The 18585-nt window shown below is 40.8% G+C and overlaps 1 protein-coding gene across 1 annotated transcript in view; it reads left to right on the top strand.

Moving 5' to 3' along the window:
• Positions 1 to 207: 207 nt before the first annotated feature.
• SACS (sacsin molecular chaperone) overlaps positions 208 to 18585 on the top strand; it is a 76460-nt gene continuing 58082 nt past the window's right edge. Inside the window, exons 1-2 of the mRNA XM_030882694.2 lie at positions 208 to 306; positions 15247 to 15769. Of these exons, the coding sequence (XP_030738554.2) occupies positions 15750 to 15769 (20 nt within the window). The 5' untranslated portion in view covers positions 208 to 306; positions 15247 to 15749. The remainder of the gene's footprint in view (positions 307 to 15246; positions 15770 to 18585) is intronic.

Genomic DNA, 18585 nt, shown 5'->3' with positions numbered 1-18585 from the left:
GGCATGCCTTCCTCCTAGGTGCAACTTTGTAATGTGAACAGAAGAGATAATGCACTTACTGTCCTCTGTACCACCAGTTGGAGCGACCAAGCCGCATTTTGCAGCATTATTGAAACCGAAGGTTGGTGATGGTCCTGTCTCTTTAAAAAGAAAAAAAAAGGCGCGCGGGGTGTGGGCGGGTAGCTGCTGACTGCGGCACGGCGTCCGGTGGCCTGGACCAGTGCGGCTGCGGTGGCAGTCACGCTGGAACCTGCTGATGGGACACAAGGACCACAAAGGCCGGGGACGCGATGCTGGCAGCCACCGGTGAGTATGTGAGGGGCCGGCCGGATGTCACGGGAGCGGGCCGGGGCCCACGGGAATGCGGGCTCCGCGGGGGATGGGTCACCAGGTCCTCTGAGAGCGGGGCTGGGACCGGGGCGCCCGGGCCCTGCGGTCGCCTTGGGAAACGCCCTTGTGAGAGGACAGAGACGCTTCTTTAAAGCTCTGTGCTGCTGTAAGTGAGGGGTTCTTTTGGCGATTCCCCCTTTGGGCCGCAGCCTGCGGTTTACCGGGGAGGCTCCGACTGCAGCCTTGCTAGAGAGATCCCCGCGGCCGAGATGCTCGGAGCTCCCGGCTTTGTCATTTTAATTCCCACCCCGTCCTGTGGGTTTGCTCACAAAGGGTCTGCTGCTGTAATGCAGAGTGTGGAGCGCAGAGTGCTATTGAATAATAAAGCGGGACTCCCCAAGTGCCTTCTAGGCTAATTTATAGTAATTGTTCTCCTTTAAACAGCAGGCTCGTAAATGATGCCCTTATTGCAGTTATCTTAAGTAGTAATATCTGAAAATCCTGCTTTTAGTTGAAAACATTTTACTTAGTTATTAAATTTTATCTTAATAAGTGATCATTAAATTCTTAGAGTATCCCAGTTTTAACAGTAGCAACGAAAATCTCTCACTCTTTTTCTTAAAACAAGGTTGATACCTCGGTGAAGAGTGTCGGGTTTGCTTCTAACATGTCGATAGCTTGGACCTTAATTTTTATGTAGGTTTTGTTCTCACTGTGTGAAGAAAGCCTGTTCATTTGAGTAAAAGGCAGAATGCAGGTCAAGCCCATATGCCCCCGCAGCTGAGGAGAGCTGCCCTGAAGTTATACTGAGGGGAGCTCTTACCTTTCCTCCACTGCAGATAAACGACTGACACTTAATCCCATTTTATTTGTCACTTGAAAAGCAAATCTCTCACATTGTTTTCGGAAGTTATTCCTTGATAACCAGACACGTATTAGGTTAATGCATGGTTGTCATAACCCAGTGGTTTTACTTGTGACTAACCAGCCGTCTTTCCCTAATCTTGCTGCAGTCTTCTTCACATCATGGACAAATGATACCCAGTTCCTTTTCCTCCTTCCTCCGTGGCCGTCCTTCATCCTTTCTTTACCTTCCTGGCTTTTCAGCTGGCCAATTGCCTCCTTTTCTGTGGAGGTCAAGGCTCCTTCGGTCTCCCTTTCAAACAAACCATATTCCCGTATTTTCCTTGTTCCTGGCCTGGTTTGTAAGATCTTTTCCATGCTGGATATGGTGTTTTCTATTCTTCACATAATAGGAAGGAAAACCTGACTGACAGCCTTATTTTAAGACTTTCGGCTTACATCAGCAGCGTCTGGTGTATTGCTGCTTTACCCTGGATTTGCTCTCAGAAGCCTTGGGTTCAGATCTCAGCTCTGCAGCCCCTGAAAACCCACTCAGCTTCTGCGAGCCTCAGTTCCTTCCTGTGTCAGAGATAATGGCAGTTGTTCACACAATTTTCCAGGGTTGAAATGAGCCAGTGCATCTGAAGGCACCCAGCACGGTACTTGGCACAAATGTAGCTGCTTCGCGGGTGTTCTGTCATTTTCTCATTCAATCCACCCCTCCGTGAGGAAGCAGGCGAAAGAGGTTTCTCTAACATTCTTGTAAATCTAGTGATCTGAATTGTCTTTGGGCACAATGAAATGTGGATCATTTTTCCTCTTGTAAGGGCCCCCGTCTTCTTTCCTTCTATTGATTCACTGTGACTGCTGACATCCCAGAGCCAGGTGGATGGAAGAAATAGAAAGCATTTTGATAGGAGAAAGAAGAGGCATTTTGCTTATGTCATTAGGTGATTGATTCCTTAATGCATAGGTACGTAGGAGCCAAAAAAAGTGTTGTCAAAATTTTAAATTATCTTTTTCTAAGACTAGACATTAATAAACCACCTTGATGAAAATGGCAATAGTGTCCTTGTTGACTAAATAATCATCCTAAGATGAAGCTCAGGTTTTCACAATTCTTTCCAACAGAACAATGCAAGCTGCTGACAACATAACTGACTTTCAATTATAATACAATTACAATTAGCATACTTTCAAGATTTTCTTTCCCAAATGGAGAGCCTAGGTAAAATAACAAAAGATTTATTCATTAAGCAAAGAAGAACATCCTTCGTTTTTTGACAAGCAAAAATAAGCAAAGCATAAATTGCTGTTCACACTGGATAAGGCCATGTTTAACAGTAAGAATGTACATATAGTGTTATACAGGGACTGGGTTCTCGGTAATTCTTTGTTCGCTGTTTTACTATTTATGCTTATTATTCTGTTTTGTCATTAATTCTTTAATAAATTTTTATTTTAAAAAATCAAAAAAAATGAAGGTTTCTCATACCATTTCCCTGAAGGTATGAATGTTGAAATGATCTTTTGACCAAGTGCTTCTTCCTCAGCTCTAAGTACAAAAAATATATTCAGTACTTGCTAAGGATCTCTTATAAACGTGATGCTGGTATTTCCATGTTGCCGCAGGCATGTTCTACTGGAAGAGGAAAGGCCAATTTCCTTTTTCTGGCTCCCATCAAATCCTGTATGGTGGCAGAATTAAGGATGATATTGACTGTCCGGCCATGAGTCCAAGTGGGCGGTGCAAAAGGAGCTGATTTGAAATTGGAGCAATTCCCGTGGCGGTTCTGATCTTGGACAACCTGGGTGGCAACTGGCTTTTCGTACTGCCAATGCCGTTACTGTTTTAGTTTCTATTTTGCGTGCCTTTCTCCTGGCCACCTTTGCTTTCCTTAAACTCTGCGCTTAGCACATAGTGTCAGATGTAAGTTGAGGACGGCGCCATTGTGCCAGGACACATAAGGAAGGTGGAAGAAACACTGGCCTGGGAATCGGAGGCGTGGCTCTGCCTCGGCTGTGGCTTCTCTTTGTGCTAATGGGAGAGTCTGTTAACCTCAGCTCTGAGATAAGAGGTATGGCGTAGACAGTCTTTACATTCCTTCAAGGCCTGGTATACTCCAGTTTATCACAATTATTGATCAAATAGCACGCTTTCACGTATGTTGTCTCTCTTCATCTTCACAACAGCCTTGTGAAACAGGCAACCCATTTTGCAGATTATAGAATGTAAAATTGAAAGAGAGTGGAGCCCCGACCATTTCTTATTTGTTGAAAGAGGGGGTTGACTGGGCGGTATCTAGATTCGCTTTTCTTGCTGGATATCAGTGAGCGCTCAGATTGCCAACCCTGAGCGGTGACCCCTGCACCCTGTGTGCCCTCTCAGGGCACTAAGAGGTCATTGGCGGTGTGAAGCCCAGGATGCCATGGGGCTTCTCGGTTTTGTAAGGGGAAACCTATGGTCCACTTACAGCAACATGCCATCCAGACAAGCATTCGTCTTCAATATTCCTCTCTGGATGAGACCACGAGTCTATCCTCTAGTCAAGAAAATACGGGCTCTGCAGTTCACATATCCTTTTCACATGTTCTGAAACGGCGACATTTTAAAATAAGTCAAAGCCGCCTGAATATTTTTATGGGTGGTCATTTAAACTTCATAGATCTCCTTATTTCATTAAAGTACTAAGTGCTAGAGAGGAGTTTGTATTTGAAGTTTTGGGGCATCTGGAATTTGTGCACTATTTCACCATATTAATAGAGGTTTAGTCTTTTTTTTTTTAAATAAAGAAAACATTTAGGAGATGGGGGGATGTATGTATGTGTTAGTTTCTGCTGTACAGCAAAGTGAGTCATAAACATATATCCCCTCTTTTTCAGTTTTCCTCCCCATTTAGGTCACCACAGAGCACTGAGTAGAGTTCCCTGTGCTATGCAGTAGGTCCTCATTAGTTATCTATTTTACACATAGTCGTGTATATAAGTCAACCCCAATCTCCCAATTCATCCCACCCCCTCCTTGTTTTTAATGCAATGATACATTTAACCATTAAAAAAAGTCCTAACAGGGTTACCAGATAAATTACAGAAACTATTGCATAAGATAAACATAACCTAAAAAAATTATTTGTTATTTGTTTGAAATTCAAACTTAACTGGGCATATTTTTATTTGCTAAGTCTGTCAACCTGATATAAACAGAATCTTAACTGATAAATTAAATAGTTACTTTGAGCGTAAAGATATTAATTTGTTAGGTTTTTAAACTCAAAATATAAGTTATATCTAATCTTTATCAATTTTCCATAACATGCCAAACATTTCCCTGGGTTTATTTATTGATACTTTTGTTTATTAAATGTTTAAGTTCAATGATTATCCTAAGAAAATTCTGATCCTGAGGAACGTATTATGTACCTTCATTTTCCCAAGAGGCCCGGCTAGTGACTGAAAAAAAATACCTGAGACTTTAAATACATTTATTAGGAGTCAGGTAAACGCGGTTTTGAAAACGGGCTCTACATCAGACTAGCTCTGATGCTTCATCTCTTGGAGCCTCAGTTTCTCCTTAACTGGGCCTGAGAATAGCTCAGTGACCCTCTCCCCTCCCCACCTCTGGGATCAGATGGCTGGTGAACAAAGTCCCTGGCAGGCTCCCAGAGAAGCACTGGTTTTCAAGTGAATGAGTGAATGTTATTTTTCCCTTCAAAAAGCTAGATAATAATAATATTAGTCAGATAATATCAAAAGAGATGTATTTCAATCATATAATCTATTTTTAATATATTATTTTTAAAAGCTTTATTGAGTTATCATTCACATACTATACAGTTCACCCATATGGCATATTACTTTTATGTAAAATTTATCTTTGAAGATAATTGAGCTTTTAAAGGTAAACCTAAGACTTCAAGGAGTTTATTCCAGTGGTAGCCCTTCCAAACCCCTGCCTCCAACAATTAGCTCTGCCTGTCGACGGACCAAAAGTTGAGGCTAGATCAACTCAATTCAAGATATACTATGACAGTATGTGTGTCTTTTATTACCTGGAAATGGGCCAAAATGACTAAACTATTCATTCATTATTGAATACCTTCTGTATCCATGGCCCTGCATCTGACCGAGTAGGGGGGCAAAGATGAGTTAGACGTTCTTGAGGAACTTTTTGCAAAGTGGACGAGGAAGATTTGTACAACATAGAAGGGATTTGGGACAGTAAGGGAATAATTTATACATTTTTCTTATTAAATTTGAGACAGTATTTTTTCTGCTGTACATTCTACTGGAAATCTTCAATTACACACACACACACACACACACACACACACACACACTGATAAGTATCCCTTACCTTTTTTTTTTGCACTCCGCAGGCCTCTCACCGCTGCGGAGCACAGGCTCCGGACGCGCAGGCTCAGCGGCCATGGCTCACGGGCCCAGCCGCTCCGCGGCAACCCGTGTCCCCTGCATCGGCAGGCGGACTCTCAACCACTGCGCCACCAGGGAAGCCCTCCCTTACCTTTAACTTCACTTCTCGGCTCTGTAAAGTGCATTTTTGTAAATCGTCCATTTCAGGGATGTTTACTTGAGGTCAAATAAGGCTATAGTGACCATGACCTTTTCTACGGTAGATTGTGCCCATACAGTTCTGTTAATTAATGACAGCCGCCATTCTTGCTTTGCCTTACATTTTGGTCTATTGATTTATAGGGTGAATTAATCTGACTTCTCTGTTTTGCAAAGATGCCATTTTCAAGTCTGTGCTGACTCATGTTTTGTGCTGACAGCAAGCAGAGCACGACCATTATTCTGAGGGTAATTCCAGTGGAGGCTTTCTGTGGGCCCGCAGTCTGTCTATATTGGTTCCTTGTTTCTGTAACGTCAGGGACTTTCAAGGGTGAATTTTCAGCACGTCACAGAGGTTTTAGCTGCCTGTGAATATGTCTGATCAAACATGATGAAGAGTAATATTGATTTTTAATTCCCAGCTTTAGAGGAATGTGTATCCTGTTGGCAGGAGATCGCTGAAGGCAACTCTGGCTCTAGTCTTTGCTATAAATAGGTGAAAAGACTGCTTCTAGGGAAACTGAAGCTTTCTTGACAGGTAGAGCTCAGGGGTCCATGTGAACTGTGAAGGGGGCGGGGCACCCTGGACGTCCCTGCTTCCTTAAGACAGGGCCCTTGGGCACAGCGGCCGTGAGTTAAGCCCTGGGTATCCGGCCAGTTTCCATTTCAAGTAGAGCAACTCAAAGAAATATTCACCCCAGTGAGTAAGTGGAGCAAGCGTGTTTCTTTCCTGCTCCTTAAATGAGATCATATATGGTGTCAAATCCGACTGCTCTGAGGGAAGCCCAGGTTGCCACAATAGGGTGTTTTTGCTGGGAAGGTGAAGAAATCACTGGAGGGACACACTGTGCTTGTATTAGCCGTGGGCGGTGGCTTCAGGAGTCAAAGCCGAACGCGGGGATTTCACAGCTGGTCAGGGTGGACGGCCAGGCCTGTTCCCTCATAGCCATCATAGGGCACTGACTGTTTAGCCCCTGATGCGTGAGAGAACAGGGATCAGTGGGCGAGAAGAGCATGAGCATTTCCTGTCCCTTTGTGGGTTAGAGGACAGTCCATGAGCAAAAAGACTGGCATCCCGTATGTGCAGGACCGGCCTGCCGTTCATTAAGTACTTTTAGACACCGTTCAGGCTGGTGTTCATGATGACTCTGTGTGTAGATGGGGCAAGCTGTCCCGTGTCACAGTGAGGAAGGCTGGGCACGGAGAGGTTATGTGACTCCCGGGTCGTGACCTCGATTGAATTACTCTTCCCCAAAGTGATATGACAGGAGTAGCTTCCTTCCCCCTTGGGGACCCTATGGGCAGAGAAGGAAATAATATTTGAGTGTCTGTATTGTGTTAGGTACTCAATAGTGGGATTAAGGTAAGAGATGGAGTAAAGACCTTAGCTTAAGTCCCAGCATGAGATGGTGCTTGACTTTTCTGGACACCAGTTTCCTGATCTGTCAAATGGAATTAATAATTTCTTACCAAATCACGAGGCTGTTATGAGACTGAAATAAGGTAGTATCTATGAAATCACTTTAACAAATTAAAGATACCATACCTCTACAAGATAACCTTACCATACTGCATTACAGTTTTACTATCAATAACAATGCAACTGGGTACAAAGTTTAGGATATCCTAATTTTCTTGGCTGTGTTAATGAAATATGTAAACACAAAATTATCATGAAAGCAGTAAAAAAAAAAAAGACCCAGTTTTATCATATCTTGATTAATTTGATTGTCTTGTTGAGGAATTGTCAATTTATCAGTATGGATAGTTTGAATGTTGACATTTCTTATTTTTTTAAATTGCATCAGACTGCTGTTCAATCATATCAGATGCCATAAAAAGGCTACTAGCTTTTATCTTCCATGCATTATTGTAAAGGATTTATAAAAGTAAATGTGTGGTACACTGAAGCACTCAAAAATAGATGCACTATCAGATGAAGATTTATACACAAGAGAAGCATTGAACACATAAGTATAAAAATCTATATAGTGGTATTCCTATAATCAGTAAGGAACAAAACATTTCTGTAGTTTAATACAATAAAAATGAAATAGAACTAAATATATGCTTAATTATAGGCAGAGATGTGTTCATATATCTGCATAGGTAGAATGGCCACAGCACACCAAGAAATGGATGTTTGTTGAACTGAATGAACGTGTGTGTGAAAGCATGTACTGAGAATCAAGAAAGACATTTTAATATTTCTTTGTCTACATATTTTGATCTTAAATTAGTACAAAGTAATCATGAGAATAAGTAAAAGAATATATAATAAAGGCTTGTTCATTATAAATATAATAAACAATATATAATAAAACAATATACATAACAATATATAATCATGAGAATAAGTAAAACAATATATAATAAAGGTTATTATATATATAATAAACAACACATAATTATGTGTGAATGTTGATGCGCTCCACATATTTCACTATTATTATATGAAAGCAGCCTGGTTTATTGTTGAAATCCCTTACCTGGGGGTCAAGAGGTCTGCTGGGGCTCTGTCACTTCCTAGTGCCCTAGGAGGCTCTGTGATGGTGCGCATAACCTCGCTCCTTCACACTCCGCCAGCAGAGCTAACATCTCTGTAAACTAACACCGACAGGTCCCGAGGACTTCTGTCATCTTGTCCCCATCTCTATGCCTGTAGGGTGTGGGCACATCCTCTAGCCTCTTATAGCTTTGGACTCTTGACCTGTAAAATGAGGAAGCTATCTGGTCTACCTCTTTTATAACGTTGTCTTGAGGATCACATGAAACAATGCATGTAATTGTAAGGACTACACATAGGTAAGGTACTGCTGGGGAAGAAGGCATTTTCCTCTTCCCTTCTAAGTTCTGCTGGCTGGTCTAAGGATGAAATTAACATGAGACAGATTAAGATGAGAAAATCAGACAAAATTTTATTAACGTGTATACATGGACAGACCCAGGAACTGGGTAACTCGCCAAAGTGGCCGAAGCCCTCATCTTAAATACCATCCTCAGCTAGAGACGTGAGAGGAGGTTGGGAATAGGGCTTTGGGACTTGAAAGTGGAGGAAGGCAATTGACATGAAGATGGAAAAGCAAGAGGTTGGTGAACAACCGTTTACTGGGCCAGGCAGAGACAATGGGACACAGAGAAGAATGGTAACAGACAGACTTGGTGCATAATACAGCTATGTATGGTGATTCTCCCTTCCTGGAACACGTGCTCTGTGTTCTTTTAGGCAGTTCGTGGGAAGGTCAGAGGTTCTCCCTGAGGCTTTGGGGCCTTAAACATAATCAGCCTAAGTTGTATTTTTTTTGTGTGATATGCGGGCCTCTCACTGCTGTGGCCTCTCCCGTTGCGGAGCACAGGCTCCGGACGCGCAGGCTCAGCGGCCATGGCTCACGGGCCCAGCCGCTCCGCGGCATGTGGGACCCTCCCAGACCGGGGCACGAACCCACGTCCCCTGCATCAGCAGGCGGACTCTCAACCACTGCGCCACCAGGGAAGCCCCATCCTAAGTTTTTAAAAAATTTATTTTATCGAAGTATAGTCGATTTACAATGTTGTGTTAATTTCTCCTTCACAGCAAAGTGATTCAGTTATACATATACATATATATTCTTTTTCATTATGGTTTATCACAGGATATTGAATACAGTTCCCTGTGCTCTGCGGTAGGACCTTGTTCATCCATCCTATAGACACTAGTTTGCACCTGCTAATCCCAACCTCCAGATCCATCCCTCTGGCACCACCCCTCCCCCTTGCCAACCACAAGTCTGTTCTCTATGTCTGTGAGTCTGTTACATAAATAAGTTCATTTGTGTCATATTTTAGATTCCACATGTAAGTGATATCATGTGGTATTTGTCTTTCTCTTTCTGACTTACTTCACTTAGTATGATAAATGGCAAATTTTGCTCCCCTACAGTACTATTATTTAAATACCACGTGCAGAATTTCATACTAATGAAGAAGGATTTATTGGCACCAAGTGGATCTTGGGAACCCCAAGGAATACTTTGAATGTTTGGGGAATAAGTTCTCAGGGAGGTTTCACAAGGGGCTGGACTCATGCCCTGATAACAGAGAGGTATTTAGGGAAGGAGTGGGTGCTGCTCAAGTAGGCACCAAAAAATGAAGCCATGCTGGGAGGGGCGACCCTGTCTGCAAATCCCTTTTCTCTCCTTGCCTCCCCTCCCTTCCTTTCCTCTTCTTTTAAAATCTTATTACGTAGACTCTGTTATTCCATCTGTGCCTCATTTTTAATGAACAGCTATTATGATAATAAATGAAAGATATTAAAAATACTACTTCAGACAGAGCTGTCATTATATACTCTTCATCATGTTATAAACACTTTCAACATTATCCCATGTAGAAGACACAATATAGTACAAATTTAAATTTTATCATTTTAAAACGGAAATGCTATGCATAGGAAAGAGTATATATAAATTGGAGTCTTTGGCTCACTTTTCTTTGAGGTTGTATCTTTTTTTACTTTCAAGTTTTTTTTTTTTTGATTGTCTGTGTTACAAATATGTTCTTCTGATTTATGTAGCTTGCTTTAGGTGAACAGAAGTTCTAAATTTTAATGTGGTTTGAATGTAGCCATCTTTTCTTCTACGGTTAGGGCTTTCTATTTGTTGTTTAAGGAGTTCTTCTGTACCCTGAGGTCATAGAGATATTGGGTTATATTTCTTTCCAGAAACTTTAAGGTTTGATTTTCTCACTTATGCCCTTAATCATCTGGAATTGATACTTGTATGCAGTGTGAGGTACAGATACATTTGTTTCCAGGTGGATAAGCGCTTGTCCGGGTAACATTTTTTGAAGGGTCCAGCTTTCCCCACTGAACTGACAAACACCTCTGTCATGTATCAAGTTTCCATTAATGCATGGATCTGTTTCTAAGCTCTCTGCTGTTTGATTGTTCCTGTGTGAATGCCATACCAACTTAGTTATTCTTGTTTTATATTACAGTTTGCTATTTAGTAAAGCATGTCTTTCCCCTCCTGCTTCTGAAGGAGTGTCTTTATTCTTATCCCCTTGTTCTTCCATAAAACTTTTAGAATTTCAAGTTTCATTTTAAAAGGTTGGGATTTTTTTTTAAACATCTTTATTGGAGTGTAATTGCTTTACATTGTTGTGTTAGTTGCTACTGTACAACAAAGTGAATCAGCTATACGTATACACAGATCCCCATTTCCGCTCCCTCTGGAGCCTCCCTCCCACCCTCCCTATCCCACCCCTCTAGGTGGTCACAAAGCACCGAGCTGATCTCCCTGTGCTATGCGGCTGCTTCCCACTAGCTATCTGTTTTACATCTGGTAGTGTATATATGTCCATGCCACTCTCTCACTTCGTCCCAGCTTCCCCTCCCCCTCCCCGTGTCCTCAAGTCCATTCTCTACGTCTGCGTGGATGGACCTAGAGTCTGTCATACAGAGCGCAGTAAGTCAGAAAGAGAAAAACAAATACCATATGCTAACACATATATATGGAATCTTAAAAAAAAAATGGTTGTTGTGATTTTGATTGGAATTCCTTTGAATTAAAAGATCCATCTGAGGAGAGTGGACATTTCAGTGATATTGAGCCTTCCTGCCCATCATATACATCTCTCCATTTTTAAAAGGGTGTCTTTTGTTCAAGTTTATAGCTTTTCTATCTCAAATTTTTATACAAGTTCTTTTGTTATAATTATTCCAAGGTAACTTATTTTTTCGTGCTATTATAAATGGTTGTCTTAAAAACTTCCTTTTTTAAAAAAACTTTTGGGCTTCCCTGGTGGCGCAGTGGTTGAGGGTCCGCCTGCCGATGCAGGGGACACGGGTTCGTGCCCCGGTCCGGAAAGATCCCACATGCCACGGAGTGGCTGGGCCCGTGAGCCATGGCCGCTGAGGCTGCGCGTCCGGAGCCTGTGCTCCGCAACGGGAGAGGCCACAACATTGAGAGGCCCATGTACCACAAAAAAAAAAAAAACAAAAAAAAAACAAAAACTTTTGCTGGTGTGTAGAAGTACAATTGAACTTTATCAGGAATCTTGATAAACTCTATCATTAATTCTGTTAATTTGTCTGAAATTCTTTTCGACTGTCCCATCTGTGAATGGTGAATTGTTTTGTCCCCTCTTCCTCCCCCCTCCTCCTGCCCCTCTCATTTTTTTTTTTTTTTTGTGTTGTCCTGGCAGTGCCTGCAGTGAAATGTTTACTAGAAGTGGAGATAGCCCAGTGTGAGGTTTGCCCATTAAGGAAGTTCCCATCTACTTCCTATTTACTAAAAGTTTTTTGTTTTCTTTCCTTTTTTTGAGAGGGGGGTTCATTAATGGATATTGAGTTTTATCCTCTGATAAGTCCAATAAATTGGTCATAAAGTATTATCTTTATTATACTACACATGCTCCATTCAACGTCCTAATACGTAGTTGGAATTTTTGCACCTATGGTCATGAGTAAGATTGGCCAGTAATTTTCCTTTTTCAGGCTGTCCCAGTCTAGTTTAGATAACTGGATTTGGGAATATTCTCAGTCGCATGACATTATTGGGGCATATTGTCTGTTTTTATGTTCTCTGGTAGAATCTGTAGCTTTTAGAGTTGCTTGTTTATTGAATATTTGGTACATCTTACCAGTAAAGCCATCTAACCTAATGTTTTCCCCAAGGGGAGATTATAAATATCAGTGATTGAAACTATTTCATAGGCTTGACTTATTTCTTGAATTAGTTTGGTACTTTATATTTTTCTAAGAATTTGTCCATTTTCAAAATTTGAAAATGCATTACCTTAAAGTGTTTTTTTTTTGGGAATTCCCTGGTGGTCCTGTGGTTAGGACTTGGCTCTTTCACTGCCAGGGCCGGGGTTCAATCCCTCGTCAGGGAAGTAAGATCCCACAAGCCATACAGCACGGCCAAAAAAAAAGTTTTTTTTAGAAAAAATAATGTTCTCTTATCTTTTTCATTTCTGATGCATTCCAACATTTTTTTTCTTCTTTGCTTTTATCTTGATCAGTCTTGCCACAAGTTGGCCAATATTATTAGTCTTTTTAAAGAACTAACTTTTCCATTGTATCTCTGTTTTCTATTTCATTAATTCTACTTTTATCTACTCTCAACCTTATTTTCTTTGAGCTTATCCCCATTACCTTTTTTCCGAAATTCTTGAAATGGATACTTAATTTTTAGCCTTTCTTCTTTCTGAATAAAATCATTGAAGGCAATGAATGCCCCATAAATTTACTAATCCCCATTTATAATGAGGAAAGAGCAAGTCAAAGATGCAGTGTTTTTCATGGACACTTGTGTTTTCAACCAGAATTTAATAAGATTCCGTTTGTTTATTTTTAGAGTTACCTTCTATTTGTGGAACATGGTACTGGGTTTCCTTTTATAATACATTTATTTACGTAGAGAGTCATTTAAAGAAAAAAAATTAATAATCAAACAGGTGGTACACAATAGGCCAAAGATCTTCAAAGTGGTATGTTGCATCTCAAATATGAGAAATATTATGAAATGACTATAATTTGGGACTATTGTTTGGGAAACTGATGTTCCAGTCAACACACTGCCTTCTCTCATCCACATGTGTGGTCATTGGCATATAGTTATTCAACCGCAGATGGTGAGTTCTGCGCAATTAGAGGATAAGACAGGTCCTGGGGAGATGCACACACACAAACGATCCAGTGTCTAAAAAAGGAAGATGTTCATAATAGAAGCGATATTAAAATTGAAGATTGGATTACTAGCGAGAGGTCATGAGCTGTTAGGACACGGTGATCCTTGGGACCCAGCATGGGTTCATGAAAGGCACATCTATATAATGCATTTCTCCCTTTGACAAGATTATTAGACCAAAGTGAATTATAGCTGATTCACTTTGCTGTACAGTAGAAACTAACACAACATTGTAAAGCAACTATACTCCAATAAAAATTAATAAAAAAAGCATATTTGGATTAATTCCTATTCTCACAATTGTTGATGAGTTAAAAGTACATATACTTGTCTAGATTCATAGAATTTTAGAGGCGTTGATAACTTAGAACACATGCTAATTCTCTCATTCTACAGATAAAGACATCAATCCTGTTCTTCCACTTTATTATACATAATGTCTCTGAATCTGAGCATTTCAAATTGAAGAGTCCAATTTTTTTTTTTTTTTTTTTTTTTTGCGGTACACGGGCCTCTCACTGTTGTGGCCTCTCCCGTTGCGGAGCACAGGCTCTAGACGCGCAGGCTCAGCGGCCATGGCTCACGGGCCCAGCTGTTCTGCGGCATGTGGGATCTTCCCGGACCAGGGCACGAACCCGCGTCCCCTGCATCGGCAGGCGGAGTCTCAACCACTGTGCCACCAGGGAAGCCCCAGAGTCCAATTTTTAAAATCCATTATCATACCAAAGGTTTCCATTCTCTTGCTACTACAATTCCTTAGTTTAATTTTAATTCTTAAATTTTAATTTAAAATCTAGAATTATTCTAATTTTTGACAGGAGGCAGTCAAATGTTTTGATATATGATTTCCTATAAAAGAATAATAAGATTTCGGATTGGTTTGTTTCCGTTAGTCTCACTCATGGTGCCTAGGAATATTTTTATTTTAGCAAGTCACTAGGGAAGTGTTTGGGGAAGGATTTGCAGTGAGTTTTTTCCCTGGGTTTTAATGAATCCAAGAATCTGTAGTGTTCTAAATATAGCTTAGATTATTATCTCTACATTATTTTTGTCCAAAGGGAAACATTGCTGGGTAGCAAAAACAGAATAAGAAGTCAGGAACTGGTTTTCCCATTTTCAGTCCCTCACTTTCTAGTCGAGGGCGCTGAAGCACAGCGACCCACCTTCCAGACTCGCGCTTCTGTCTCTATCAAAGAACTGCGATAATGTCTAAGAGGGCGCCTCGAAAATTATAAAGAATTTGTAACCATGATACTTGTAGGAGTGGGCAGAAAATTCAGTTTCATTCATCCCTCTGGCTTACCATTGTTTCAGCTTGTCATCTTTTTCTTCTAGTTTATTTCTTAAAATGTTAGACTGTTGCAGGCAACAATGGTTATTAAGCATATGACCAGTAAAATGTCTTCTTTTTAAAACGTAGATGTTTCATTTTCAAACATGAGCTATAATGTGTAAAGTCATAGGCTTGGATCTAGGGGTATCGTTCCTAAAAAAAGGCACATTGTGGGAAGCACATATTCCACTTGGAAGAAGCCGGGGACCTAGAGGGATGCGTAGCAATGTGCAGGTAGTGAGAACATCAAGCTAAATTAAGTGGGCATGTCTTTATTTATAGAGACGGCCGTGTGTGGTTACGATGTGTGTCTGCCGGTGGTGAGGGGAAGGCTAAGTGCCATGCTACTTGGCAGGGCTGTGGTGCAACCAGCAGTTTATAATTAGAAAGTCCCTGGAGCTCAGAACCGTGGCAGTCTTCCACGAGGAACTGCATTGTCAGTGCCTTTACTTTGAGTACTTTCCCCTACCCCTCTTTACCCTTCCTTGATTTTTCTTTCAGGAGCCCAAAAGTGATGCCAAGATGCAGGTATCACAGGAGCAAGAAGAAAGGTGCTCGCCAAGGAGTACTGCACGTCTGCTGAGATAAGGGTGAGGAACACGGAGCCCGAGAACGTCTACATATCTTCCCCAACTCCTTCAAAAAGAAATACGGAAGATTCTCAGATGAAAATAGCTTCTCTTTGCTTTGGGGAAAAGCCAAAACCCATTAGCTAATCAATACCATTTTACCTTAAGAACATCTGTGGGTTGTTGGATCAGAAGGCGTAACGCAAGGAGGCAACACTTTGAGACTGGAGAGTCATACTTTAAGGAACACAAACACAAAACACAGCAACGCTTTCGAACATCAGATGATGAGTGGATGCTGAGGGGAAAACAGCCTTTTCACTGGCCAGGCAGAACTGAACTGGAGTACACGTTTACAGGAAACAAAGGAAAGACTTGGAAGAAAGAAAAATATTTTCATGGTTTTCCCAGACAGATATTCCAGGCCAAGTGATAATGGAGACCAAGGATACTAGGTAAATGAGTTAATGTTTTAAGTTACAACACTTTGCACTGTGATTTTAAGGCTTATTGGGTTTTCCCATATGAAACATATGTTGACAAAAACAAAGGAAAGCTCTTTAGAGTTAAAAGTGACTCAACCATAGATTCACTGGTTCTAATGGGAATTGTGCAGATAACACCTCAAGCTGTGGTTGACAATCACTCCTTACATTTCTCTATACGGTTTTGGATTTTGTTTCCTGGTGTGGCTCTTACGATGGACAGTTGACTAGATGTATCCTATTTTCTCTTTCGTAAAATGTATACATTGGTGCCTTTCACTGGCCATATGATTATTTAGAAAATATTAAATAACAACTGTGAAGTACTTGGAGTTGTATCAAATAAGCTGAGAGAAGAGAGAGAGCGAGCTCTCTGCTTCTCCTTTATAAACTATGACGATAAAAGGTAACATTTGCTCCTTTCCTCAAATTTAGTTGCTCTTTTATGAGAACATATTTTATAAGCTTCAGGGTTTATGCAAAAATACAGTATCGGTGTATGTTTATAATTACCCCTTAAATTTCTCTGTGCTCTTCTTTTTTCTTAAGCATATAACAAAATACTCTTTCATTGATTTTTGACGGCTGTATTCAAATAGTGTGTTCAGTAATTCAAAATTTAGGGCCACAGAGACCAGTTAGGGCTTCACATCTTGTAACCCAATGATGTCAATGAATACAAAGATTTTTCAAATTTGCCTTTCCAAATTTGAAATATTGAAAAAACCCAACATTTGGTTTTTTTCTTTACCTTTTGAAAATTTTTATTCATTAGACAGAGGACATAAGTGTCACTTTTTCAAAAGAACTTAAATCGGGATTCATTTTGTGACTGACTGTCATTCAAATGTGTGGTTCACACAGCTATAGAGACTACTTAATGGGTCTGACTTTTATTGACAAATTGCAATATTTGATTATTTCTAATATTATAAGAAGTCACCTGAGATTAATTTTCTCACTATTTCTGATGCTAAATCGTTTAAGCTTGAAAGAAGAACCCTCATGTAGCATCGTATGTGTTATATCACAGTATTTCTTTGGAGTTTTTCTTTTTTTACCTTCTAAACTGCTTCCATGTAGTGCCTTTCTCCATGTAGTTTTGAAAGTAGATTTTTTTTCAAGTTAAAGGTGACCTCATTTTCATTCAACTTATCCGTTGGCTGATTTGTTAGAAATAATTTCATTTATAAATTTATTTGAAATAGCAGTGATAACATAGACTCATTGATGCTGACACTTAGTATACATTTTCAACAATCAGGATTGATTTGAAGCGTCTAACATATAGTGAAAAAAACCAACAGATTGGATGATCTTTGCAGTCACTAGGTGATAAAGTCTATTTACAGCTAGAACAAAGTGTCAACTAACTTGAGAATATCTTTGCAGAGATTTACATCCTATAGGCTTTGGGTACTTTAGAATTTCCGCAGAACTTATAATTTACTTAAAGTGAAAATGTCAGTGACTGGTTACAGCAACATTTATGAATACATAGAGCAGAGTATATGGGTTGATAATCAAAGCATCAACCTATAAACACACTTTTATTAAGACACTTAAAACCTGTCTTACTAAGACCAACTATGTAAAACTTGATTGTCTGGTCTTTTTGTCCCTGGGGCAAGATACTAAGTTTTAAAGCTCAAAAGGATGCAGGGTGGGCTTGATCTCTGGAGCACTGTATCCCGAGTTCTCAGGGGCATGTGTGGGCCGTGGGCCTTGCTCTGAGCCACCGCATTAACACACACAGCTTTCTCAGGGAACTGGCTTTAGGCAAGTTTTTGGGGAAAAGAAGTTAGATTATCTATGTGATAAGCAATATAGAATGTTACGCTAAGATAAGAACAGATATATTATTGACTATACCATCTGAACATTAAACTAAAAATTGAGTTAGTCTCACTTGTTGAAGGCTGTTTTGGGATTGGTTCCCTTCCATTGCCTTCAGGGGGACTCTGGAGTGTCAGTATGTGACAGGGCAAAGAGCAGATTCCAGGATATGGAGGGGTGGACGAGATTTGGGGAAACTGCCCCCTAGGATGCTAAGGAAACAGTTCTAGGTACAGAACTTGCTAAAGAGCTTGGTCCATTTGGGGTTGATTCAGGCTGGTGACAGTGTCTAAGAGATCCTGTCTTAGTGTCTCATTTGATGGGTGAGAAGACTGAAGTTATGTGACTTGTTCAAACTCATAAGGTTGGTTAAAGAAAAAATTATGCTGATACTTGTTAAAATGGTAAGGAAGATTTTATTTAGGACTTGACACCGATTGCAATTGTGGAGGAGATCTGGCTTAACTCATAATACAGCAAAGACATCTAGGTAGTTATAGCCAGTGAGCCGAGAGAGGGGGCCAGTGGATGGCAAATTATTAAGAGGAGGCATCCAGGGTGGGGAACCAGCTAAACTGGTTTGACAGGATACTTGCTGAAGGCAGGCCAGGGTGATAAGGTATCCAGGCTCGGGAGGAGGACTTTGGTTAGCTGCGGGGGTTAATCAGATCTCAAGGGTGAGGAGATTCTTGCTAAACTACAGCAGGATTCTTGCTAAAACTGGGCTATGCAGTTCAAAGACAGAGCCTGAGGACAAGGCCTAGCTGAAAAGAGGGCTCAGAGGAGCCTTCTGAAGTTTGGCCAAGTGGAGAGCCCTTGTCAGGTTCAAGCCCGGCCACAACTGGACCAGTGCTATCTTCCTGCAGGGTCCATCCAAGGTGTCGAGTGTCCATCCAACCAGGGGATGGCAGTGCAGCCCTTTCAATTAGGATCCTCCAGACAAACTGTTA

This window comes from Globicephala melas, chromosome 18, assembly GCF_963455315.2.
Source record: "Globicephala melas chromosome 18, mGloMel1.2, whole genome shotgun sequence".
NCBI classification, from domain to species: domain Eukaryota; kingdom Metazoa; phylum Chordata; class Mammalia; order Artiodactyla; family Delphinidae; genus Globicephala; species Globicephala melas.
Note: the sequence above shows the minus strand (reverse complement) of the source record. Positions and strands in the feature narration are given on the sequence as shown.